A 25657-nucleotide genomic window follows, 5' to 3' on the forward strand; every position below is an offset into this window, starting at 1 on the left:
GGGTTTAAAGTCAAGTGGACCCGGTTCAAATCCTGACTCTGATTTGCCATCTGTGTGACCTTGGACAAAATATCTAGTCACTCTGAGCTTTAATTTCCTCATTTATAAAATGAGTTGATCATGTGCCTACCTGACAAGGTCATTGTGAGAATTGCATCACATTAGATGAATTGTGGAATATGCTCTGTGGAAGGTGCTTGCTCAGTGAATGGGAGCTGTCCATCTTCAGTCTTCACTGCCGCTGAGCTTGGTATTCTATAGAGAAGGCAAGCGGTGACGCGGAGGCTGACTAGGTGGGGCGAGGAGAGTCCGGGAGCCAATTTGACCTGCGCTGCCCAGCACAGTAGCCACCAGCTCTGTGGCTGCCGAGCCCCTGAAATGTGGCTCGTCTGAACTGGGATATGTGGTGAATATAAAACAAACACCACATTTAAAAGACTAAGTATAAAACAAAATACAAGATACCTCATTACCAATTTTTGTATTTTGTGTTGAAATGATAATATTTTTGATGTATTGTGTTAAAATATATTATTAGAATTATTTTCACTTGTGTTTTCATTGTGGCTGCTATAGATTTTTCGATGATACAGGCAGCTGGCCTTGTGTTTCTCTGGATGCTGATGCCAGAGTCAGCGTCCCCAGGACGGACCCAATCCTGGGGTGGGGAATCGGGGAGAGCCAGAGGCAAGATTGAGTCCAAGTCTGGGCAGCTGATTGGGAGGTGCATATCAACATAGTTTTAGGGAAGACAAGAATGGATGAGTTTAAGTGTGTGTTTTTATAAACAGGTCATGAGGGGGTATTCTCTGAGCAGCAAAATGAAAGGCAAGCATTTGGTCTAGACCAGAGGAGCTGTCCCTGCCTTCCTGAAGAGTTGGCCGTTCTGGCTTTCACCATGTCATGCACTTCCGTGCTCAGATAACCGACCACAGTGCTTGCTGCTGGGAAGGCCGGGGAGCGCTTGGCTGCTCTGCTGCAGGACTGGCTCACAGTGGAGCTCCGTGTCCCCACCACTCCTTTGTGGGGCACTCCTAACACACGTAATATGCTGGCGTCACAACAGATGGGACTAGGGCTACATAAAAAAGTAAAAGTTGGAGGGGAAGGTTCCTTCTGCAGGGAGGGTGTGCAATGTCAGTCCTGCGAGACCCTGCCCAGTTGTCTGTCTTCATCGGCCCTGGTTTGGAAGAGGCATCAGTGCTTTGATGGGTCGCTAATGGATGTATTGGGTTGGCAAAAAAAAGTCTGTTTAGTTTTTTCCATTAAATAGACACATTTTTCATTTTCACCAGTAACTCTATTGACTTGGATATTTTGAGTATGTTGGCTATCTCCTGCTATTGGCTTCTAGTGGGTAGAGGCCAGGGTTGCTGCTAAACATCTTCCAATGCATGAAATAGCCCCACAGAAAAGAATTACTTGGCCAAAATGTCAATAGTACCAAGAAACTTCAAAAACCACTTTTGACACCTTCTTCGTACATTGCACAAATCTTTTTGCATTTCAGTTACATTTTTACCTTTCTTGAAATAGTAAAGCATAGTACTCCGAAAATGTTGTGTATCTTCTTCCATCTTTGATATTAAAATGACTGCACAAAAATTCACCAGTTTTGATAAGGTTTTTTTTTTAAATGCAGGCTGATATGACAGCTGTCACAATACATTCTAGCAAATTTTGTTAGGAAAGTTTGTTTCAGGGACTTCCGGCAAGATGGAGGAATAGGTGGACGCACCGTACCTCCTCGCACAACCAAGATTAGAACAATAATTTGCAGACAGAATAACACTCAGAACTGACAGAGGATTTTTCTGAATGGAAGTCGGACAGCCAAGAAGTTGAAGTAGACCCGTACTTCCAGACTGGTAGGAGACGACGAGCGGGGCAGGCGCAGAGCTGGGCAGGTGCGGGGCTGGCGCGGATCTGCGGTGTGTGGAGGTCGGGGAAAATTTGGCACGAAATCGCTGCAAGTGCGGCTGGCGGACCCAGTGAGGCAGCGATTGTGGACCAGGGCAGACCTCGCAACCCAGGATCCCAGAGAAGGGTCTGAGCCCAGGAGAACAGAACTACAGCCATTGTTCCCTCCCGTCCCCGCTCCCGCCCCACCCCCACATATAACGTCACAATCTAGTGACTGGGGTGCCCAGCCCCAGTGAACACCTAAGGCTCCGCCCCCTACCGTAACAGGAGCGACCAGACCGAGAAAAAAAAAAAAAAAGGAGAGACAGGGAAAGACATAAGACATGTTTCCAGCACAACAGATCAGTCCCCCAGGACTCATCCTTTTGAGCGACCAAGAAATAGCCAATCTATCAGATGCACAGTTCAAAACACTGGTGATCAGAAAGCTCACGGAATTGGTTGATTTTGGGCGCAATTTTGATGAAAGGATGCAGGTTACCATAAAAGAGATGCAGGAAGATACGCGGAGGAGAGCCAATAGTGAAAGGAAGGAATCTGAGTCTCAAAACAATACAGTGGACCAGAAGGAAGATAGAATCAACCAAGCAGGAAAGCATGATGAAATAAGAATTCAAAAAATTGAGAAAAAGCTTAAGAGTATCCAGGACACCTTTAAACCTTCCAACATCCGAATTATAGGGGTACCAGAATGGGAAGGAGAAAAGCAACAAATTGAGCACGTATTTGAACAAATAATAAAGGAGAACTTCCCCAATCTGGCAAAGGGAACAGACTTCCAAGAAATCCAAGAAGCTCAGAGAGCCCCAGAGAAGTTGGACCCAAGAAGAAACACACCAAGGCACATCATAATTACATTAGCCAAGGTGAAAACGAAGGAGAGAATCCTAGAAGCAGCAAGAGATAAGGGCACAGTCACCTACAAAGGAGTTCCCATCAGACTGTCAGCTGATTTCTCCAAAGAGACCTTACAGGCAAGAAGGGGCTAGAAAGAAATATTCCAAGTCATGAAAGACAAGGAAGGACCTACATCCCAGATTGCTCTATCCAGCAAAGCTCTCATTTAGAATGGAAGGGAAGATAAAGTGCTTTGCAGATAAGGTCAAATTAAAGGAGTTCATCATCACCAAGCCCTTATTTTATGAAATGCTAAAGGGACTTACCTAAGAAAAGAAGATAAAGAAAAGACATATATAGTAAAAGGACAGCAAACTCACAATTATTAACAACCACACCTAAAGCAAAACCAAAAGAAACTAAGTAAACAACTAGAACAGGAACAGAACCACAGAAATGGAGGGCTAGCAGCAGGGGGGTGGGAGGAGGAGAGAGGGGAAAAAGGTATAGAAAATAAGTAGCATAGAATGTAGGTTGAAAATACATAGGGGGAGGGCAAGAATAGTACGGGAAATGTAGAAGCTAAAGAACTCATAAGTATGACACATGGACATGAACTAAAGGGGGGAACGTGGGTGGGAGAGGGGGTACAGGGTGGAGGGGAGAGAAGGGGGGAAATGGGACAACTGTAATAGCATAATCAATAAAATATATTAAAAAAAGAAAAGTTTGTTTCAAATGAAGTTAAAGACAGCTAAGTGCTGCTAGAGGAGACATCGTCCAGAGAAAACCTAATGAACGTTTTGGCCAACCCAATAAATGGGCAGGGTGCTGAGGCGGGTTTCTGAGTGGCATTTCAGGTAACAAAATACTGTTTACGTTTTAGAGCCAGGAGTTGAAATTGTGCTCAGCCCTTGAAAATCCATTGCACCATCTCCTGCAGGATTGTTTGGATATAGAGCCTTAAGCATCCAGATAAAAAGAGAAGCAAAGAAATTATAAGAACTTTCATATACTCTTCTACAGTCGATTCCCCCTGGGTTGAGCGTAGGGAACCACAGATTTACAATGCATCCCTGTGAGGTAAAAAACAAGGAAAGTAGAACATCACGTTTGGAAGGCGAAAACCAAACCACAACAAGGACCAGCTCTGCCTTGGGTTGAGCAGTTTCATCTGTCTTAGCCTGCCTGGCTTTGGCGTAGGACACAGCAGATAACAGAAGGCCTCTGTGACAGATACTGGTGTCACAAAGGCAGGACACCATCTTGCTGCTAAAGCCGTTGCCACCCATTTGAACCTTGATGGTAGTTATCAGCTGGGTAGAGTTTCAAGCTCCTGGCCAGCAGTAGTAAAAGTATAGGAGCATGTATATGATGTGTTCATTCAGAAACCATCTGTTGGGCTCGGCCTATGTACTAGACACCATGCATGTGTAGTACACCCAGGGCACTGCAAGTACTTCAACTGGAAGAGTCTATGGACGTTTTTATAGCTTTTATTTCTACATTGATTTTAAATTTGTGATGTTTACAGTCACAGAATGAATAGCTTTGTTTCACAACTTAGGAACCTGATTCTTTATTCTTTGAGGAGTTCTTTAGTATCTCAGTTACCAATTTTACTTTTTCTGAGAAGTCGAGAGAAATGTGCCCCATACCCTTCCCACATTTTCTGCCCTTTTCCCTTCTGAGCTTGGGGAAAGAGCACCTCTGACCTGAGGGAGCCCCAAGTCCCACTTCTGGCAGATCCACTCATGACAAGGCTTCATCTGCCAGGCAGCCCACTCACTCCATGCAGAGGCCCCATGTGCCCGTGGCTTGGCTATGGCAGACCACAGCTGTCATGGCTTCCTCAGGGGCCCATCAGCCATAGGAGGAATAGGGCCCCAACCTCGCAGGCTGGTGTGTCTTCTGCCCCTTCAGAAATTTATGTCTAAAGTGGTTCCATTTCATTGACCTGTGACTTCCCAGGGCAACTGAAGAGCTGGGAACTGGCCACTGGCCTGACACCTGGGGAGGAAGATGTCACTGGCTTTTGTGACCTCACATTGACTGGGATTAGGTACGGAGTGGTGCTGGGACAACTCGGCAGAGGCGGCTGAATAAACATGAAGGTGTCTGTGCTCCCCGATGGCCCATGCCCACCTGCCACACTCCCTTCCACGGACGCACAGACTTGAGGCCAGGCACACCTGCACACACATAGAGCCACACACTCCCTCCCGTGAGCCAGTGTGCACCCCACTCTGCTCTCCTGGGAGCTCCCACCTCTCACTTCTCCCCTCCAGCCTGAACCCCAGCCCAATGCCACCATCACCTTCCTCACTCCTGACCCCCAGATTCGACCTTTCTGCTAGCCCAGGCCTCTCCGGGTTACTGCTCTCTGCATACCTGGTCCTTTTGAAAGGAAGAAGAAGAGAAAGAGGGAGGAAAAACAGAAAGGAAGAGGGAAACAGAAGAATGAAACCACGGAAGGGGCAGTGGTGCCCTGAGCTATCTCACTGCATTACAATGAGTATGGACTCTATTAAGCTCCGTTCTGCCTGTTAGTGTTTCCCGGGGCAACACAGCCCCCATATGGCAAGCATGCAGCAGATTAGGGTAGGCCCCTGGGCCTCATTGAAGGCGGGGGTCTTGACTGGCAGTTGAACCCCCTACCCACCTCCCCCTATGCCTCACACTTGACACTGCCTGTGTTTATCTAAAGCAAAGGAGGGGGGGCATTTGGAAGGTTTTTGTCCTCTCTGAGAGAAGGGGAGAGGAGGCTGGAGGCAGGGTGGGGAGGGGGAGGGTTGGGGGAAGGCAGTGGAGGTGGGATGGAGAGGGGACAGGCAGGAGGGAAGGCTTCATAAATATTCAAGAGGAGCATGAATGGAGAGAGAAATAAAGCAGATGGAATTCGTGTTAAAGAACAGCACAATCACCCTGTTTTGAGCCCTCCAAAAACAAAACAAAAAAAAAAAAGAAAGAAAAAGAAAGGAAAGGGAATGGCCTTCTAGGAGCGTAGGAGCTGCGTTTATCCAATTAGCAGGGTTGTCAAACTGAATTTATGTGGAATGGGGTGGGGGATTGAGGAGGGCTGCAGAAGAAAGGAAGTGGTTTTCCTTTTCTCTCGGTTCTTTTTTTCCAGTTTAGCAATAAAGGTTTGCGGTTCCCCCACCCCCAGTAGGTTTCTTTAAAAAATCTCTTTAAACAAATGAGGCTATTTTCAGGCAGAGGTATGTGTAACAAAAAAGGAGACTCCTCAGTAACTTCTTCCTCAGGTGGTAGAGGTCGGGGAAGATGAGATGTGCCCAGTGGGCGAATCAAGAGATTAGGCCTTCCCTTTCCTCAGAGGCAGAGGTGACTTCCCTCTGGGAGGGGGGGGGGGGGATTCCCCAGATCCAAGGGGCTGTGTCCAGGCCCCTCTGCCCACCCCGCCACTGTTTGTGTTTGTTAGAAGTGTGTTCTAAATATTGGGCTCTGTGATAATGACAAGCCCAGGTTTTGCTAATCTATTCCCTTCTCAAAAACCATCAGTAGTTCCCACCTGCCTATGGTATGTATTTCAAGCTCTTTTTCCCTACTTTCCCACTGTGGGACCCATCCTCATATTCCTCCCTTTTCTCCTTTCATTCTCTCAGGATGGTCTCCAGACTGGGGCGCAAGTTCCTGAAGGGGAAATACAGTGTCCATTAGAACACTGGAAGAAAATATCAGAGACTCTCTTAATGTTTATTTCTTTCTAGAAAAGGAATAGGAGAGAAGTGAAGCTTTCCCCGTGTGTAAGGTCGGGAGTGACAGAGGCACCTCAGTCCGCGTGCCCGGCAGTGGTGCGCCACAGCAGCGCCCGGCGGTCTCCGCTGCGTGGGGGGCTCGGCCGTGGGACCTCCCTGCCTCTCATTCACTCCTCAGCTTTCCTGTTTTCTGTTAAGTGGATTTACAGATTATATTATTTAGTTTTAACTAAATTACCTCTCACAAAAGGACAAGTGGCTTAAAGAGATGGCTACAAAGAAACTGGGTTGTGGAGTGTGCTGGAATCCAAGCACACGCAGACAGGGAGAAAACAGCAGAGCTGACCCTTGTCAGGCCACATTAGGAAGTAAAAACAATGATGATGGAATCACATCTGATGAGAAGTCCCCAAAATAATTAACATTCACACAGACTATTTGAAAGAGATTACATCCGTGTTGTTAGTGATGAACCTAACCCTAAATAGGCACCCAGTGTTAGCTTAATGATATTACAAAACAACCATGATTAACAAGCCATTAAAATATGGTTTCACTTTTACCTCCTTTTTCCACTTTAGTTCAGCAGTACACACATTTAATTTATAAATACACTCACACGCATAGGGAATATTTGCCCACAATGTTTTATTCGTGAGAGCAAGATCTGAAAAATTAGACTCCTGCTCAATATCAGCAGCCAAATTGCTTGATGTGTCTCCTTCCAAATTCCTGTGTTCCCTCCTTCCTGCAGTGTCTTTGCCTCCTTACACATGCACATTCCAGAAGGCCCAGCTCCAAACCCTGAATCCAGAAAACCTTTCCTGAACACATGCTCTCCTCGCTCTGCTCTCATTTGCCATTTCGAGTTTGTGACTGAACTGGTGATCAGTGAAGGTTTTAGAAGGAGATATTAACATGAGAGTAATCCCCAAACTTCGGTGGTTTCGTGCAACAAAGGTTTATGTCTTCTCCCAGCATAGATGGTGCTGCCTTGGGACTGGAGAAGCAGCTGCAGTGGAAGCAGCTCTCTAGTTCTCTAGCTCTAAACTGCCTTGCTCTGGAAGGGACACTGTGACTTGCTCTCTTCCACCTCATTGGCTGTGCCAGTGCATGGCCCTAGGCTAAAGGCGGAGGAGACTGGGAAACAAGGAGCTTATGGGCATCTGCTGAGCACTAGCTGGCTGATGGCCCACGTGTTGCTTTAAGCTTCTCAGGACTGAATCCATTTTCTATGAAGTGGTGGCTTGCATACTTATATGTAGTAGATTGCAGTAATATTTTCTTTCTTCCCAATAGTAATAAAATGAAAATACACAGTTTTTAAAAAGAAGACTCACACACAAAATTTGGATAAAGAATAAGCTAGACATCTGTTTAGAGGCTGGCTCATACTTAAGAACATAAAAGCAATAGTTATTCTCCCTTGTTTGACATCAGAGCGGTCTGGGTCGATGTTCTAGACACTAGTCTAGAACTGTGTCGTCCAATGTAAGTGAGCTGTCACTCTGGGCCAGGCAGTTAAGAGCTAGAAAACTAGCCTTATGTGGCCACTTAAATTTAAATTAAAAAGGCAATTCCTCAGACACATTAGCTATAGTTTAAGGATTTAATAGCCACAAGTAACTAGCGACTACCCAGCATTTTGGACAGCATGAATATAGAATGTCTTCATCACGGCAGGAAATTCATTGAGGAGTTTGGGGGAAGAACAGCAAGAGAGTGTTAGATTAGGGTAAAAATGGTGAAAGAGTGAAAGTGACCATACAGAAAGTTCCTGTAACAGACAATGATCCAGGTAACATTATTTTTATGCACAAGATAGTAATAAAAAACACTGCAAACTGAGTTCTAAAAGCTTCTAGCAGCTGGGTAACCCGACCCCTGGGAGGCAGTGTCAGGACCGTGGAAAGAGCGCTGGACTAGGAGCCAGACCCAACTTGTACCCCAAAGTCTCCCTCCTTGATTAGCTGGAAGACCTTCTGCAAGTCACTCTCTTTTCGCATTGATAACACTCAATACCCATCAGGCATTATTCTAAGATATTATTTTATTTTCTCTAAGGGTCCCCCCAATTTAAGAGGCTTCCCTTTAATTAGGTCTCTGGGTACAACTTTTTAAGTAAAAATGACCTTTTCAATCCCTCTCTTAAATCTGTCTCAACTCACACAGTCAGCCCTCCGAGAATTAAATTCACTTGCTTCACCACTGTCTCCCCCAGGGCCACTGCCCTGTGAGGGGTTCACCGCCTTCTTCCTTGAGGCCGGGGCAGCCAGCACTCCCTCCGCCACCTGGCACCGCCTTTTAGGGGGAACGCTCCTCTCCACCTTCAAAGGTAGTTGGAAAGGGTGAATTTCACTCTACAGAATCGGAAACATGTGAAGAATGTCATGTAGGGTTAGAAATATTTCTTTTCTTATGGGCTAGCCCCTCCCAACCAATGGAACAAAGATTTGCCAGCTCTGCTTCTTGCCACTGAATGTTTTTAAAAAGTCTTTTCTATGCTCTCTGCTAGATCACATGCTCTCCTATTCAGCTCTGCTTTTTATGCTTCGAATTTCCTATGGTCATAGGCCATCTGAAAGGTGTGTTGTGTGTTTTAGATCATGGAGACCGCCCTTCTGAGGGAGTGGCAGGGGCCCAGGGGATCTGCGTGACCTGGGGCCCTTGTCTCTCTCACTTTTGCTCCAGCCAGTCAGCCGCCCTCTTGGGGGACATTGGAGCTGGCCATCCCCTGCCGATGGCCAACTCTCAGTTGTTTGTAATTTTCTGGCAAAATAAATACAGAGACTATAATTTCTCATGCTTGTTCTCAACCTCAGAAGTATATTCTGTTGTTGTTGTTTCTGGAAAGGTTCAAAAATGTCTGCTTGGTGATTATTTCAGTGGGAACATGTATGTCAGCAGTTAGAATTTTCAGGCAGGTCTTATGTTTCATGTCCAAATAGCTCTTTAAAAAGCAAGAAGCTAGGCCTCAGGAATTGATGTTAATAATTCATTTTTCCTTCTCTCTCTTTTTTTTTTGTGACCTCTCTTCTTTTTCTGAGAAAATGCGTAGAAAGTAAGAATCTTTGAAATGAGAAAGAAAATGGACATACTTTGCATTGCTGAGAAAAGTGACAGGACTTACTGATGATGCTTTCACCCGACTTTGAACTTGGACCTGTTCATTTCACGATGTGGCACACACTGCCTGTGGTACTCCGGTTTAGCCTTACTTGCTCTTTTTTTTTTTAAATCATCAAAGCAAAGCGCTCAGAAATCTGTATCTATGGAGTTATCTTTCTAGACCAAACTCCCTGGGTGACTTGGTCCAGGAGGTAGCCAGTCACCCAGCTGTTCAATGAGGTGCATCGCAGCCACAGGGACCCCCGCCCGGCCTCGCGTGTTTGTCACACTCCTCATTGGTGGAGGAAACCTCACAGTGTCCTGCGCTGGGGTCACTGAATGGTACCTGCTCATAAGTTTGTTGTGGGAATTAATGAGTTAACTCCTCTCTCCTGCTTTGGGGACCTGCTTCCTCTCACTCTCTCTCCCTCCCCAGCTACATTCTTTTCTCCTGGTTGCTTTTAAAAGCAGGATGGTGGCAGGCAGCAGCAGTGGGATCTGTTTCCATTTTGAACCTTATAAATTACCGAGGCTGCAGAAGTAACAGGAATTGTTTGGCTGGTCCTTGTTAAGCAGGAGGGGGTCGGAGCTGAATTTCCTCAGTAAAACCTTTGTGGACTTTACAACCCAAACACCTCTGCAGCCGCCCTGTGCTCAGATAAGAAACAGCCCTCCCGTCCCTCTGTCTGCTGGTCTTCTTTTTCGCCCTTTATTACTGTGTATTCATTTTCTGTCTCCCTGCCTCTCTGCCTCCCAGGTCCCTCCCTTCCTCTCTCCCTTCCTCCCTCCCTTCCTCCTTTACTTCCCTCTTTCCTTCCTTCCTTGGGGCTGGGAAGGAGCAGGTGTGCACAGACTCCGTAAGAACTTGGGGAAATTGGAGGGCGTCATGAACACTCAAGTTCCCTAAATTCCTATAATTGGTAATCCATGCAGTATTCTAGATAAATGTTATTTCACTTGGGGGAAAGTAGACAGTTAAGACAAGTATCTGGAAAATTGAGGGGACACCAAAAGCTTGCTTTTTGGTATTGGTTTATACACATGTTAATGAACTTTTCTCCTAGAAATCACTGTTAAAATTCCTCACTGTTCCACATCACCCATAGTGCAACTCTGCCAGGCACCCACTGGGTGCAGAGCACTGATAGAAAACGTGTGAAAAGGCTGCTATTGTGGTTAAAAGCCCAGAACTTTGGAATGAGCCCAACGAGGGTTCCATTCCAGGCCTGCAGTTACGCGAGCTAGAGCACGTTATCAGCCCCCGGAACGCCACGTTCTCACCTGGGAGATGGGGCTAGCAGCCCCCACCTAACCGGGTTTTATGAAGATTAGAAGAATACCTCCTCCATAAGAGCTTAGCGAGAAACCTGTAGCGGTAGGAGCCTGTCCCACTGCCACGCCAAACGCCCAGCCTCCAGCCCTTCCCAGCCACCCTCGCATCCTTGGCAGATTTCCTTTATTTCACTTTGCTACTAACATGACCCACTGATTTACTGGATTGTCCAAAAAAGTGCAAAACCTCTCTACACTAAGAGGAAAATATGTTAACTTGTCAAGAAAGAACTTTTGAAAAGCTTCCTTGAAGTTTCTCTTTCACCTTTTATAGAAAATGTCCCCTTGTCCTTTCCCAGAGCCGCGGAGGAGTCTCTAACATTGAAGACACAGGCAGAGGGAGAGGTTAAAAATCGAAGGACAAGAACTCTTTCCTGGAAAACGGACTGACCGTCAGGCTGGTCCTAGACCTGGTGTGGAGGGTGCTTGCTGGCCAGAGTGAATGTGGCCCTCTCGTCTCTCAGCAGCCAGGTAAAAAGCCAAAGGGCCAACAGAGCTCGGAGAAGCCAGAGGTTTAGGCAAGCCCCTAGCACAAAGCTAGAGCCCCGAAGCCCCGCCCTCATCCCCCAACGTCAGCAGCAATCCTGCAGGTAGCCAGAACTTCAGAGACTGGTGAGCACCACGCAGCACTCAGTTGCGTAGCTTAACTACTCCCCTTGACTTTTCAATGGTGACTGTAAGTCTTTGAAAGAGTCACTGGTTAGATAACTGGTCCAGAAGAGTTAGCAGTTTGAATGTATGTCACCCTCCTGCAAATTACTATTAATATTGACACCTGTGCATCATTCAGGACAATGCATCCACTGCGTGGACTGTCGGCATGTTGCCTTCACTGTCCCTGAAGCTCACTCGGCTGCCTCTCTGCCCAGTGGGCATGTTGCACACTTTCCTCACTGGCCCGATGTCTCTAAGCACAGCAGTGAAAAGCATGGAAGCCAAATCTTGGCTTCAGCTGAAACAGAACTGTGCATTACAGTGCACACTTGTCTCTCGGCGATTTTGATGAATCTTTTAAGGGTTGTGGCTTAAAGGAGGCTTAAAGAATACTGTGGCAGTTAGCAAGAGGGTAGCTGGGAGCTGAGGCAGGTCAGCCAGCACTGGAGGTGCAGCGGGGTCAGGTCGAGGGCCCCAGAGGAATGTTGTTCTGGGGCAGGGAGGCCGCATGGTCTGTCGGCAAGAGTGCACATTTTGTAGAATTAAAAAATGCCAGAATTCCTGCAGCAGGAGGGAGAGAAGGTGGGGGCCTTGGCTGATGTGTGGCTTTTGTTGTGTTTGCGGGGCTGGAGGTTACACACAGCTGAGGACGGTGGGCTGATTCTAAGAATAAAACAAAAAGTTCACAGAGATACAGGTACATGATTGGTGACAAGCAAAACCTGAGATCTTCGATGCATCTCTGAGGCTTCAGGACTCCCTCATTACTAACACCCCTAAACAAGGGTTCAGCTGCACTGCAAGGAGGGCAGTGCCGTACACATGGCCTGTACCAGTGGTGCGTGGCCAAAGGCATCCGGCTTCCTGCAAACTAGTGGCAACAATGGCTTCATCTTTTTCTAGCGTCTGTGCTAGATATTCACCATCTCCCTGTGTCCTGTGCCCCTTGTCCTGTGGCTGCCGGTGCCCTACCATTGTAAAATCACCCTCTAGTCCAAGGTGTGGGGGTTAACTTAGAAGAAGCTTCTTTTACATGAGAAAATAAGGGGGTCAGGGGACAAAGCCAGGCTCTGTGGCCTCCCTGTGGGCCTCCCAGGCCTTCTCACCACAGCCATTTCTCTCTCTCACAACAGAGTGGTGCAGGGGACTGCGGGATCTCTGTGAGTGACCCTGGTGGCTTATGGGACGTGGGCTTCGGACACTCGCTCTGTAACACACCTTGCTGCATGGGATGATGACAGCTCGGGGAGGAAAGAGGCCTGAGGTCATACTCACCTGCCTTCTCTTAGCCGCTGCAGGCTGCTTCGCCTACCTGGGTGAGTGCTGCTGCCCTCCCTTCCTGGGCCTGTGCCTCTTGGGGGAACACTTCACCCCATGTCAAATGGCAGCAGTGTGCATTCTACCAGAACCCTTTCAGAAGCCTTCTTCCCCCCGCATTTCCAAGAATGCTTCTTCATTCCCACTGGCCTTCAGGGACACGCTCAGTAGTACAAGATGAGAAATGATCTCCACAACATCATATGGGTTATTTTGGGTATTTTAATCATTTCCAGTATATACCAGAGGTGGAGGAGGAGCAATAATAATAATAACTGCCTTTTACTGAGCATTTATTATATGAGATTATGGAAAGCAGTTTGCCTTGTTTCTAAGCTTCACAACAACCCTCTGAGACAGTATTATTAGTCCCATTTTACAGATAAGAAACTGAGACCCAGAAAGGCTAAAGTCACATGGCTCAGAGCCGTGGGGCTGGGACTCACACACAGGTCTGTCCGACTCCAGAGCCGGAGTGCTTGTCCGGGTGCAGGGGCAGGTTGGTGGGTGGGCCCGCGCACAGCAGAGTTCTTCAGAGAAAGATCAACTCCTCTGGGTTTTCAGCTCCGAATGGCTGCCTGGGTTGCTGTGCTTCTCAAAAAGCCCCATTGTTGGATTCTTAAGAGTGTCACTTCATTGCTGTATCCTTCTCTCTCCAGTCGAGGTCCCTCAGGTGACTGTCCAGCCTCCTTCCACCGTCCAGAAGCTCGGAGGAACTGTGATCCTGGGCTGTGTGGTGGAGCCCCCGGGCCTGAACACCACCTGGCGCCTGAACGGGAAGGAGCTGAATGGTTCTGACGATGCTCTGGGTTTCCTCATCTCTCGTGGGACCCTCGTCATCACCGCCCTCAACAACCGCACCGTGGGACGGTACCAGTGTGTGGCCCGGATGCCTGCAGGGGCCGTGGCCAGCGTGCCAGCCACTGTGACATTAGCCAGTGAGTGCTGTCCCTTTGCTCCTGTGCCACGGTGCAGTCTCCCTTCTCTCCCATTCCCTCTCTTCTCCCCATAAAAGGGCCCCCGATCATTGAAATTTTAAATTGGAGTGTGGCAGCTGCCCAACGGTCCCAATAGTGGGAGGGCCACATGCCCTTGTGATGCCACTGTCTGAGTAGGGGACGTGGGTGTCTGGGGTGAGTGTCTAGAAAGAGGGGAACTTGACATGGTCGAACTATTTCTGTGGGCGCCAGAGCTGGGCCCTGCCACGTCTTTCTGCATGGTCACTCTGTGGTTTTAGGTGGTCGTGCCAGCTGCTCCCTGTCCCCTCTGTCCTCTGCGCAGCAGTTGTGGTTGGAGCATTCACAGGGCTCTGTATGGTCTGAACAGAGCCTGCCCATCCCATTCCCTGTGAGGCGCAAGTGTATTACAAAGGCCTGGAATATAAAGAGTGGAACACAGTGAAAAGGAAACTGTGAGAGAAAGGCCTAAAGAGAAGAGAAACAAGGAAGGGACTCGGTGACAGTTCGGTCCAAGGAGGCTGCCAGGAGAGGACTTCATGCCACTCTCATGTCTAACCACCACTTGGTCTGCCATGCCGCCCAGGCACAGCGCACACGCTGCCCAATCTTCCACCCATTGTACATACGTCAAATGAGACTCGACTGATTGACTCAAGTTCTGAAGGCTGGAGAGCAGTCCCGACACCCATCCTTGCAGGCTGAGTCTAGAGTTAGGGGGCTAAGAATCATCTCCCCTTCCCTGGATCTTAAAGTGTAGGGCATAGGGAAATGTGCCGAGACTCTAAGGGTGTTTGGATTTAAACTGTGAGATCTTCAGAGCTTGTCCCCCTGTGACTTAGTGGTGCCCCTTCTTCCTGACAGCCTTGCTTTGGGCTTCTGTGTCCCCACCATCATCACCCTCCCGGTGGGGTGGCTCCAGGAGGTTGGTGGTCTTTAGGTTGTGGGTCATGCCTAAGGCAGCAGGCTTCTGAAATGCTCCTCTGTCAAAGTCAGCCAGGGTCCCGGGGCTGTGAGGCCGGAGTCCTGGGAGGAGGAGAGTGATGAGAGATGGGGAAGTGAGAAAGCCGGAGAGAAAAGACTCTTCTCTGTCCTCCGGTTCCCAGATCCCTGGAGGGACTCCACTGTGCGGGAAATGGTGATACAGCCCTGCCCTTTCCTCAGAGGAGGGAGGAAGGCAGGGTGGGGCCCCCTCTCCCCAGGGGGCCAGGCTGAGTCTGGGCTGCTACTTGGAGGCCCTCCAGCCATGAGAGCCACTTTGTGGCAGAAGGAGCACCCTCTGTATCTGTGCATGCTGGGCCTCTGGGGGGCAGGCTAACAGCCGAGCCCTCCCCTGCAGCTATGCTTGTGGGGTGAGTGGGGGACTCGGGAGACTTGGGTAAGGATGGGGGAGGATGCGGAAAGGTCATCCCTTCTTAAAAAGGTCGAGGTCAGAGCTACATTTCCTACCATCATCGTCCTCTTATATTTTTAAATTATGATTAAAATCACATTATAGAAAGTTTGGACTGTGTAGAGAACAGTGTTTCTCCTAAGCCCGCCGTCGTTGTACAACCACCATTGTCATCTTGCAGTCGCCCTCCGGTGCATGTCCATGCTCACGTGCTCATACTGTTGCAGTGGTGCTACTGAGTGTGTAGTTTCGACCCGTGTTCTCTTCCCTTGACACTGTATGATAAGCAATTTTCATGGGCCATTTGACCATTTTTACGTTTTCTTTATTGAGTGTAAAATGCATCCAGTAAAGCACATGCAGCATGCTAATGTTAAGTGAACGACCCGATGCGTTTTTCATGGGTGCACTCCGAGTAACCATTGTCCAGCAGGCTCCCTCGTGCCCCTTTCTGGTTAGTCTGCCCCCATGCCCCACCAGAGCAGCAGCATCGTTACTCGTGGCCCTAGAACATCCCCCGAGTGTCTCTACCATAATGTAGTGAACGCCTTTCCTGTTGCCAATGAGGTTGCTACCAGTTGTTCATTACTACAAAGAAGATGTGCTTTTTTAGCAACATTTGGGCCTTTGAAGGGTAATGCTGCCCATCTAGGAGGAGAGTGCATCTGCAAATGGTCTGCACATGTCTGTGAAGGCTCAGAAACTCCATAACTGTTCATTTGGCCTAATTAGAAGCCAGCCTGCACCTTTTATTGATTGGAGGAAGGGAGAGTTGGAGAGTGGAAGATTTATTTTGGAGCCCCCCTTTTACTTCAAGGTGTATCTGTGTGAGGAGAGACAATTTATAGCTTTATTTAAAAAAAAATTCCTGGCCACCTCTCTCTAGTGCTTGAAGGGATCTGCAGTTGGCAGTGAGGACAAAGGGAAGGGTTTGGTTGCAACACAAAAAGGCACAGTGAGAGAAGGGGCTTGTGCAGGAGCCAACCAAGTCTTGTTTGAAAGCCAAGAACTATTGGCTTGTCATTTAGACGTGAATCAGAAGTGAAATGTTTGGGCCTGAGCAGGAGGACGGAGAGGTTCTGGAGACAGGCATGGAGGGGACAGGCATCGGGAGACGGGCGTGGAGGGGCTGTGTCCTGGAGAGTGGAGAGCTGGCGGAGTGGGACTGCAGCCTCCAGACTTGGAGGAGGCAGCGGGAAGGCGGGAGAGGCGGGAAAAGGGGTGCTGTCTTTGGGTTAATGCCATGGGGCATTTGGCCCGGACTCAGCAGTTAGATTAAGTTTCCGAAAGCACATTCCTGAGCAGAATGGGAGCTGTGTTTTGCTGGTTGGCTGGTGTACGAGGGAGGTTGAGCAGGAGAAGGGATTACCAAAGGCATAGTCTGCATTTAGAGGCAAGGCTGGGCAGCGGCGTGCTGGTGTGCACGCACGCACGCACGCACGCACACCCCCACACTCAGCATGTGAGACTTCCTTTTCCTCTGGGGCCTCTTGTGCATGTGTTCAGATGTTTATCCTCAGACGAAAAAAATGTGCAGAGTGGCCTACCTGGCGAGACTGTGCCTCCTGCATCTTAATGAACTTCTTTTGATGATGGGGGCTAGGACGCAGCTGGAGGATTCAGGATACAGAAGAGGCCTCGGGCAGAACTTTCCTGGTCCAGACCTCTTTTACCCTGATGCTGGAGGATGGGGGTTGCACTTAGACTTCATCCCTTCCTGGTGACATCAGCTTCTGGTCTTCAGGTAAAACTGAACCACCCAAAGTGTCTCACCTCTGCACTCCTCCCCTGTACTCCAGGCTGCTCCGGCCAAGTGGGTAATGGCTGTCATTACGTTCTATGGAGGTGCCTATCCCAGTCTCTTCTGCAGAGGACTTTGCTTTCCTGTTGAGCCTCAACTTTGTTTGTGGTAAATCTCTCCTGCTGCTACTGCCTAACTTTAGACCTTCTTATCTAATTCTTGCTTTTGGAAATGCTTGTGACTTCGATCTCCTTTATTCCTTTTGCCTTTCTGTTCACAAGCGTTGGACCAGGAAGCCAAACGTGGCTCATATGTTCCCACTCTGTGCACCTGACCCAGCAGCAGACACTGCTGATGGACACCATGCCCCCTCTTCCTGGCCCCGACTCAGCCTGACTCAGCCTAGTACTCGCGCTCACCCAGTGCAGTGGGTGCTCACAGCTGGGCACCGGAGGTGGTGTTCAAAGTACAAGCCGTTGTTTCGCCCCTTACTTCCAGTAAGCTGCCATTGAGATATTTACTCCTATGTGATTCTTCATTTTTCCTAAAAGTTTTGAATGAATTCTCCCAATTATCCTATCATCCCTCGATTCCAGTTGACTTTGGAAATAAAATAGGTGGTCACTGGGTAGTAATGCTGTATCTGGGAACTTTAGTCCTCAAGCTGATGTGGCGTCTTAAGCTGATGCTGATTTAATGGGGGGTGAACCTGGAACTCCGCCATGCGGGTCTTTCTGCACTCGGAGCGGCACACTCCTTTCTCTGCATCGGCCATTGGGTGAGACAGCTGACAGATGAGGAAGGAGTTCCCCTGGGAGGAAAGAGCATAAGGTGACAAGGGCCTGTGTTACCAGAATTTAACTCATGAATACAATGAAGAGCCAAACTGGTATAATGGAAAAAAATAAGGCACTGGAAAAAAAAAGATACCGGATTTAAGTTTTAACCCCGACACTTTGAGTTCATGTGGCTCTGAGCAAGTCACCTAATCTCCCAGATTGTCACAACTGTGAAATGAGCACAACAATCATGACAGCACTCTCATGGCTTTTTTTTTTTTGAGGACCAAATGAGAGAATACGTCATGGTAATATTTTTAAGCATTTTGTAAATTTCAGGCTTCATCCACTCACCAATTTGGTCAACAAACGTTTGTGGAGTGTTTTCTTGCAGGAGCCTCTGGGCCTGTGTCCGGCCCTGAGCTGCCCAACTCCGTCCTGGGCACTGACTGACTGCCCTTCGGAAGACAGAGTTCAAGGGGTGGCAAAGCTCCCAGTCATGGCCAGGACCCAGAGAGAGGTCAGGCTCGTTGGGAAGTGAGAACTAACCCACTTCCTGTGAATTTCTCTGCTGCCCACGTACACCTGTTCTCCAACCCTGTGTCCCATCTCCCAGCTGCCTTTCAGAGCAGCCCCGGGTGTCACTGCATTGTCGTCACTGGGGCCCACAGGGCTGCCGGTTTATGCCTTTCCTGGTCCACTGCTGCTCGTTCTTCCCGTCAGATGGTCACTGGTTTACGCAGGCAGGCTGGGCCAACCCTGGTCCTCGCGACGGTGAATTCCACTAACAGAAGCCTCCTTTTGCTCAGCTCCCCACAGCTCTGATTCCCATCAGATACTTCCTTAAGGTCTTCTAGGCTCTGACCTTGAATTAGAACAGGCCATTAAGGACCCCTGTAAGCATTTCTTTCTTAAAATATCTCTAGCTTCCTTTGTCCCTGTTCTAGTCAGGGTTCTACAGAGAAGCAGAACCAAGTTTACATAAATATGTAGACAGACAGGGAGAAAGAGGAAGAGATTTATTTTAAAGGATTTGCTACCAGCCCTGGTCAGTGTGGCTCAACTGCTTGGAGCATCATCCTATAAACCAAAAGGTTGCAGCTTTGACCCCCAGTCAGGGCACATACACAGGTTGTGGGTTTGATCCCAGGCTGGGGCAACTGATCAGTGTTTTTCTCTGACATTGATATTTTTTTCTCTCTAAAAGCAATGTCTCTCTAAAATGTCCTCAGGTGAGATTAAAAAAAGAGAAGTGTAATTTTAGGCCCCTCTGTAGAGAACAGGCCTGGCACACTGGAGTTTACTAAACTTTAAACAGGAATTTTTATATTAAAAAAAAAAGAATTGGCTCTGATAATTGTGGAGGCTGGTGAGTCCAAAATCCATAGGGATTCATGAGTTCCACCTGGGAAACAGCAAACCATCTGTTCTCCAGCACTGGGTTCAGTATTTGAACGTTTCAGAAATTGGTGTCTGGAAAATTGGAGTGTTTAGAATTCCCGGGAGAACAGTGAGAGCTGGTCCCCACGGTGGAGGATCTCTTAGTAGAGACGGAGAAGATGGGCTGCAGGAACGTGTGAGCCACAGAGCAAGCCAGACCCATGAGTGGCCTCACAGAGACGTAAACAGATTTTAGTGGGAGCTCAGGCTAGCAGTGGTGATTCACTGGGAGGTGGGAGGAGGGAGAGGAAGACCCAAAGTGGAGCTTGAAGAATGTGTGGGAGACAACCTTTATCTCGAATTTTTTGAGTCCTCACATACCTTCCTCAGACCTTCAACAACTAAATCCAGCTGTCAGCATCGTGTACTTAGACTTAAGCCCAGCGCAGTTTCCAGCACAGGGCAGATGCATGTGAGCTGACTTTCCAGTGCGGTATTTCCATAGTGAGTTCAAACAGATCCCAAATCTAACCGCCAGCTGGTTGTCTTTCTTGCTACCCCTCCTATTCCCTACTCCATTCCCAACCCCCACTACTCACTGTTTCTCATCTCTTTTCCCATTGGGAATGTACATTTTGTGATTAAGAAAATAAAAAGAACCTTGTAGTGTTTTTTCCAACACCAAAACAAGGAATCATTGCAAATTGGGAAAACACTTGTTGGCTTGGATGGCTCAGAGAAACCTGTGCAAGCCCTTTGCTTTGGGATCAAGGGCCGGCAGCGGCAGTGTGCAGTGTTGGGGGAGGGGGAAACACAGGCGGCTTCCTGAGCTGCCCCCAAAGGGGAAGGCAGTCTGCAGCTGAGAGCTGGGGCTGAAGGTGCCCGTCAGGCTGATGGGGTCTGCTTTGCCAGGAGAGACACACAGCTCCATGTCGGGGTATGCAGTTGAAAAAGAACTGGCTTGAGCTTAAAACTGAACTACTTTGTTTGTACTTTGCCAGTTGGACAAGAACATTATTGAGAGACAGCTTAATCCCAAAAGGTGCTAAGCAACTTGAAATCTAAATAGGAAATGACTAAGAAACAGCTTATAGTTTTAGGCCAAAGTCACATTAACCCTTTTTGTTTTCCCCTAAATACAAGTAGAAATTCCCAACTCAGAAGAATGTTCTTTTTTATTTTATTTTTTTTTATTTTTAAGATTTTATTTATTTATTTTTTGAGAGGGAAGGGAGGGAGAAAGAGAGAGAGAGAGAAACATCAATCAATGTGCGGTTGCTGGGGGTCATGGCCTGCAACCCAGGCATATATCCTGACTGGGAATCAAACCTGCGACACTTTGGTTCGCAGCCTGCGCTCAATCCACTGAGCTACACCAGCCAGGGCAGAAGAATGTTCTTGATATTCAGACAACACTGGCAAAACTGATCCCATCAGACCTGGGGCAGGTGCCCAGGCAAATGTGTGGTATAAGCTCTGCTCAGGGCACCTGGACAACAGCTGTCTGCCCTAAACAACGAGGGTTCTGATGCTCTGTTTAGTAGTTGTCGATGTTTTCCAAAGGAAGACCTCAAGACTGTGGCACATCTACCAAGGACACGCTTAGAACTCTTACTGTAGCCCACTCTTCTCCTCAGTCTGCCTTTTGTGCACATAACTACATGCTTAAATAGAATCCCAGGTCCATTTTCTAAGCTAAGGAACATAGAGTGTGTTGAGTAGGATTATAGCTGCAGTGAGCCAGAACACTTTGAGAAGCCTTTTGCGTAAGAAGATGAAGGCAGGATCACAGCAGTACCCTTTTATCAGCGATTTCACTTTCCACGGATTTAGTCACGCATGGTCAGCTATAGTCCGAAAATAGTAAATGGAAAAATTCCAGAAGTAAATAATCTATAAGTTGTAAGTTGAGCAGTTCTGAGTAGCACAATGCAAGCGCACACGCTGTCCTGCTCTGCTCTGCCCCACCCACGCTGTGAGCGGTGCTTTGCCCGGTGCACCCACACTGTGCCCATCTCGGTCCTCAGATCAACTGTCGCAGTACTGCGGTGCTTCCGTTCAGGTCACCCTTATTCCACTTAATAATGCCGCATTTACGTGACTATTTTACAGCATGTTGTTATAATTGTTCTATTTTATTATTAGTCATTGTTGTTAACCTCCTAGTGTGCCTCTCAGCTTTCACAAGTGTGTGCATACAGCCGCGTGCCACTCAGTGACAGGGATGCGTGCTGAGAAGTGTGTTGTTGGCCGAGTTCATTGTTGTCCGAACATTGCAGACTATACTTACGCAAACCTAAATGGGACGGCCCACTGCACAACGAGGCCTGTTGCACCTAGGCTACAAAACTATGTAGTGTGTTACTTGCAAAGCAGTATGAGGTTAAATCAAGCTTGAGAGAAAATGATGCAATCAGAGATGCCTGAGGGTGCTGCTGGCATAACACTGCATACTGTTTACAGCAAACTTTTTTATAAGTAAAAACTACACTCTAACAATAAAAATATAGTAAATACATAGGCCTGTAACAGTCATTTATCACTATTGTCAGGTGTTATGCACTAATGTAATTGTACGGACGTTGCTTTTATGGGACTGGCAGCACAGTAGGTTTGTTTACACCGGCATCGCCACAAGCACACAAGTAGTGCATTGTGCTGACATTATGACAGCTACAGTGTCACTAGGCGACAGGAATTTTTCAGCTCCATTAAAATCTTAAGGGACCATATATGCAACCTATCACATATGCAACCTATTGACCAAAACGTCACTGTGCACCACGTGACTGTGTAGAGTGTGCAGGGTTCGGTACTGTCCGACGTTTCAGGCATCCGCTGGCGATCCAGGCTTGGAATATATCCTTCATGAATAAGGGGCGAGGGTGACTGCTGTAATTAGCTTGCTTTAAATCACTGCAATCCTTTAGGAAACATTATGCAAGAGGATTTTTAAAAAATCTTTTATCCATTTATATTTAGGAAGAGAAAGAAAGGGAGAAGAACATTAATGTGAGAGGGAAACATTGACCAGTTGCCCTAAGTGCCCAGACCAGGGACCAAACTCACAACTCAGGCATGTGACCTGACCAGGATTGAACCGGTGACCTTTCACCTTGCAGGTGATGCCCAACCAACTAAGCCACACTAGACAGTACCAAGACGATTTCTTTAAAATGAAAAAGAAAGAATCGGTTCTGGCTGGTGTAACTCTGGATTGAGCACCGGCCTGTGAACTGAAAGGTCGCCAGTTCATTCCTGGTCAGGGCACAAGCTTGGGTTGCAAGCCAGGTCCTCAGCTGGGGGTGTGCAAGGGGCAACCAATCGATGTTTCTCTCGTACATATATATTTCTCTCCCTCTCTTTCTCCCTCCTGCCCCCTCTCTCTAAATAAATAAATAAAATCTATACAAGAAAGCATTAAGAGAACAAGTGAGTCCCTTGGCTCTTCCTTTTCTGTGTGTAGAAAAGTTTAGGGATTTCCACTTTGATCTTGTTTTTAGAGTATCAGCCATTTTTAGGATCTGGTAAGAACCCTGAGAACAAAAGCACCGTGAGTCTGTCCTGTAAACAGAACAAATGTTCACTTCTAAGATAAAGAACCATTTCTTAATAGTGAGGGAAAAATACGTAAGCAAAAAAAAAACCCCTAAAAACAAGAAAATCTTGCTGAGGGGAAAAAACACAGCACTTTTTTTCCTATGGGGAAAATTGTGTTTAATTTTGAGTGACTGTGCTCTTCTTCCACTAAAAACCTTTGAAGATTCCAGGAATCAGATTGAGGCTCAGCCTTGCAGCAAGGTGAGCGTAAGCCTGTCTCCGAGCCCCGCCCTCCACTCCAACCCCAGAGAACTGGGCAGTGTTCTCAGTTCATCTGGTGCTTGCCCCTTGTTCTTGGAGTGGTGCCCCATCTGCCTACAGCATCTTCCTCTCCACTCACTTCCCCAGAAAGTTCCTACCTCCCTTGGTTTAACAAGTTCCTTCTCAGTTTTCAAGACTCAAGTATCTCCTCCTCTAGGAATCTTTTCTTGACCCCTTCAACTCCCCAAGTGTCTGGAGTAGGGTCTCTTCTTTTCAGCTTCCTTACTATCATGTGGGGTGTATTTTGATCCCACCATAGCCTCATTGCCTGGAGGTAGAAATGTGACCATTCATTTCTGTGACCGCACTGCTCTATATAGGGCCTGGCACACAGTAGGCCTTCAGAGTGTCTAGCAAGAGGAAGACTGCAGATAAAACATGTTTGAATTCTGGGAGATCAAAAATGGCTTGCAGAAAGTCAACCAAGTCTTCTTCACCAAATCTTGAAGTATTAAAAATTTTAAGGAAGTAGGTAAGGAAGGATGAAGCAAGAACTCAGGATATAAACAAGTTGAAAATACAAAGAAATTCAGGAAAAGTTTAGAAAAACTGTTGGCTATGAGAAACAAAAGGCTGCTTAAAATAAATTGAGATGTTTGTAGGAAACTTTGGAAGCTTTGAAAGGAGATGCCAATGAATGTGGTGGCTCTGTGTCCTACCAGACACCTCAGGGGACACTGTCGGAGGTGGGGGTGGGTGGCATCTGAAGCCACTGCCCTAGGACTCTGCAGTGCCCAGGTGTGAGGGCAGAAGCGGGAACCCCTGTGGGCTTCAGTGGCTTCAGGACAGTGTCCCTGCCTCTCCCACCTAGGATTCTGCTTTTAAAGGCAGAAGCTGATGCTCATCTTCATTCTTCCTCTGAGCGCCTTGGGCCCCCTTTCACTCCTCTCCCTCTTCCCGGGCAGGCTGCCTGCCTGCCAGAGACTGTGCCAGGGCCCAGCTCTGGCTCTGATGAGTCCAGACCACCAAGATTCACATTAATTTTCCCATTGCTGGAGTTTATAGTTTATATTGAGTTGATCAGAGAAATATGTGTGATGTGGGTTGCTGGCAAATAAATCTTTTTTTCCTTCTTCTCTTTTTCTTCAGTGTATTTTTTTCAAACCATTTCATTCTTTCCTTTGGTCCAAAAGAAACTCCCCAGTTCTGCTCACCAGCCCCACCTCAGAGCAGCACCAAAGTCAGATAAACGAGATGGTCTGCAGACATCCTGGTTCATCTGGCTGCCAGACTCAGTGGAGACATCGCCTCCATCCTTGACTTGTCTTCAAGGATTAATCACATTTCTTGTTCTCCTCTTATGTCTTTTTTTAAAATATATTTTTAATTGGTTCAAGCCAAGAAATTCCTGAAGCATTAGGCCAGTTTATTGCAAATCGTTTAATGACACTCAAACTAGATTTCTTATTTGTCCTCCTGCTTCCTCTCACACGCCCCCTTCATGCCTTCTCCCCTCTCCTGCCCACCTACGGTCGTGGCTTCGATCTTGGTTCCCATCCCCCTGGCTCTGCACGCTCTTCTCCAGCCTCAGCTTTCTCTCACTGCTCAAGTCTGGGTGCAAACCCCACCTCAACTCAAAGGAAAGGAAAGAAACACAAGATTTAACAACTAATGTGTTTGGCATCTGCAAAGGTCCCCCCCCATGGAAACTGTTTTTTTTTTTTATTTAAATAAAAGAGAGTGTGTCTTGTTTTCATCAGAAAGTGTGTTTGAGGAATTTTATGTCATGTTTCCATGGCTGGCAGGAGAGTGCTTCGGAGCCCAAATTATTTGTGCAATTGAACAGGCAGAAAAAAAATCCCAAAGAGAGAAAATCTATTTATCCGCTCACCCTGCCTGCGAAGAGAGGAGAACTCACTCTGCCAGGCTCCTTTCGAAATTTTCTTGGGAGACCCAAGCAGCCTGACCCATAGCCCCACCTCGGCCTGCTGGTCGAGGTGGGGCTATGCTTGGGGGCATCACTCTGGAAATTGCTGTCTCCTGCCTTGTGTACATCTTGTCCATTAAAGCTCCTCATGATTAGGAACTACGTCTTCTGGTATCTTCTGCAGTGCCTGGCATAGTACATAATCTCCAGCTTCTGGCTGGCTGAAGGAATGTTTCAGTGATGCCTGGAGCGATGGTATTGTGCCGACTGCTGACTACAGAGTATCCTGATTTGCCCTGTCTTGTGGGTTACTATGGGTTTGGTTTCAGTGGTCTGTGTGCCAGGGCAACAGACTGGCAAAAGGCTTAGTCACTGTCCAGGATGCACGGTTTCTGAGATGCTTGCCCATCCCACAGCAAACCCCCTCCCCTTGCCAGGAGCTAGGCTTTTGGACCTAATGAAAGCACTTTTGAGCTCCACCCTGTACTCTGCTTCTATAATTGACTCACTTGCAAAGCACTTTCTTTCAGAGAACTAGTCTGGGTTCATGCCAAGCCTTGGTTCCTCAGGTAACTTGAAGGCTGAGAGCAGTGTGGTGATTCTCCGCCCATCGCCCTTTGGCGCAACAGGCAGGGGAACTGGGGAGCCTCTGCACTGTCAGAGGCGGCATAGGGAGGCAGTGCCAAGGAAGGAAGCTTCACCTTCTCCAACTCCACCTCCAAGCCCATCTGTAGAGCCATGAGCCACAGGCTCTGCCAGAGACGGCTCATAGGAGCTTTGCTTCCCTTGCACT

The 25657-nt window shown here is 47.8% G+C and overlaps 1 protein-coding gene across 8 annotated transcripts in view; it reads left to right on the top strand.

The window, feature by feature from the left end:
* Positions 1 to 25657, top strand: part of BOC (BOC cell adhesion associated, oncogene regulated) — a 73400-nt gene that overhangs the window by 25051 nt on the left and 22692 nt on the right. For 3 of the 8 annotated variants that reach the window (XM_036018095.1, XM_036018100.1, XM_036018101.1), the window contains exons 1-3: positions 11087 to 11387; positions 12699 to 12886; positions 13547 to 13825. In XM_036018095.1, coding sequence (XP_035873988.1) covers positions 12802 to 12886; positions 13547 to 13825 — 364 coding nt within the window. In that variant the 5' untranslated portion in view covers positions 11087 to 11387; positions 12699 to 12801. Of the gene's footprint in view, positions 1 to 11086; positions 11388 to 12698; positions 12887 to 13546; positions 13826 to 25657 lie in introns of those variants that run through there. The other 5 variants (XM_036018099.1, XM_028504451.2, XM_036018098.1 and 2 more) reach the window with 3 other exon arrangements.

This window comes from Phyllostomus discolor, chromosome 2 (genome assembly GCF_004126475.2).
Source record: "Phyllostomus discolor isolate MPI-MPIP mPhyDis1 chromosome 2, mPhyDis1.pri.v3, whole genome shotgun sequence".
Taxonomy (NCBI): domain Eukaryota; kingdom Metazoa; phylum Chordata; class Mammalia; order Chiroptera; family Phyllostomidae; genus Phyllostomus; species Phyllostomus discolor.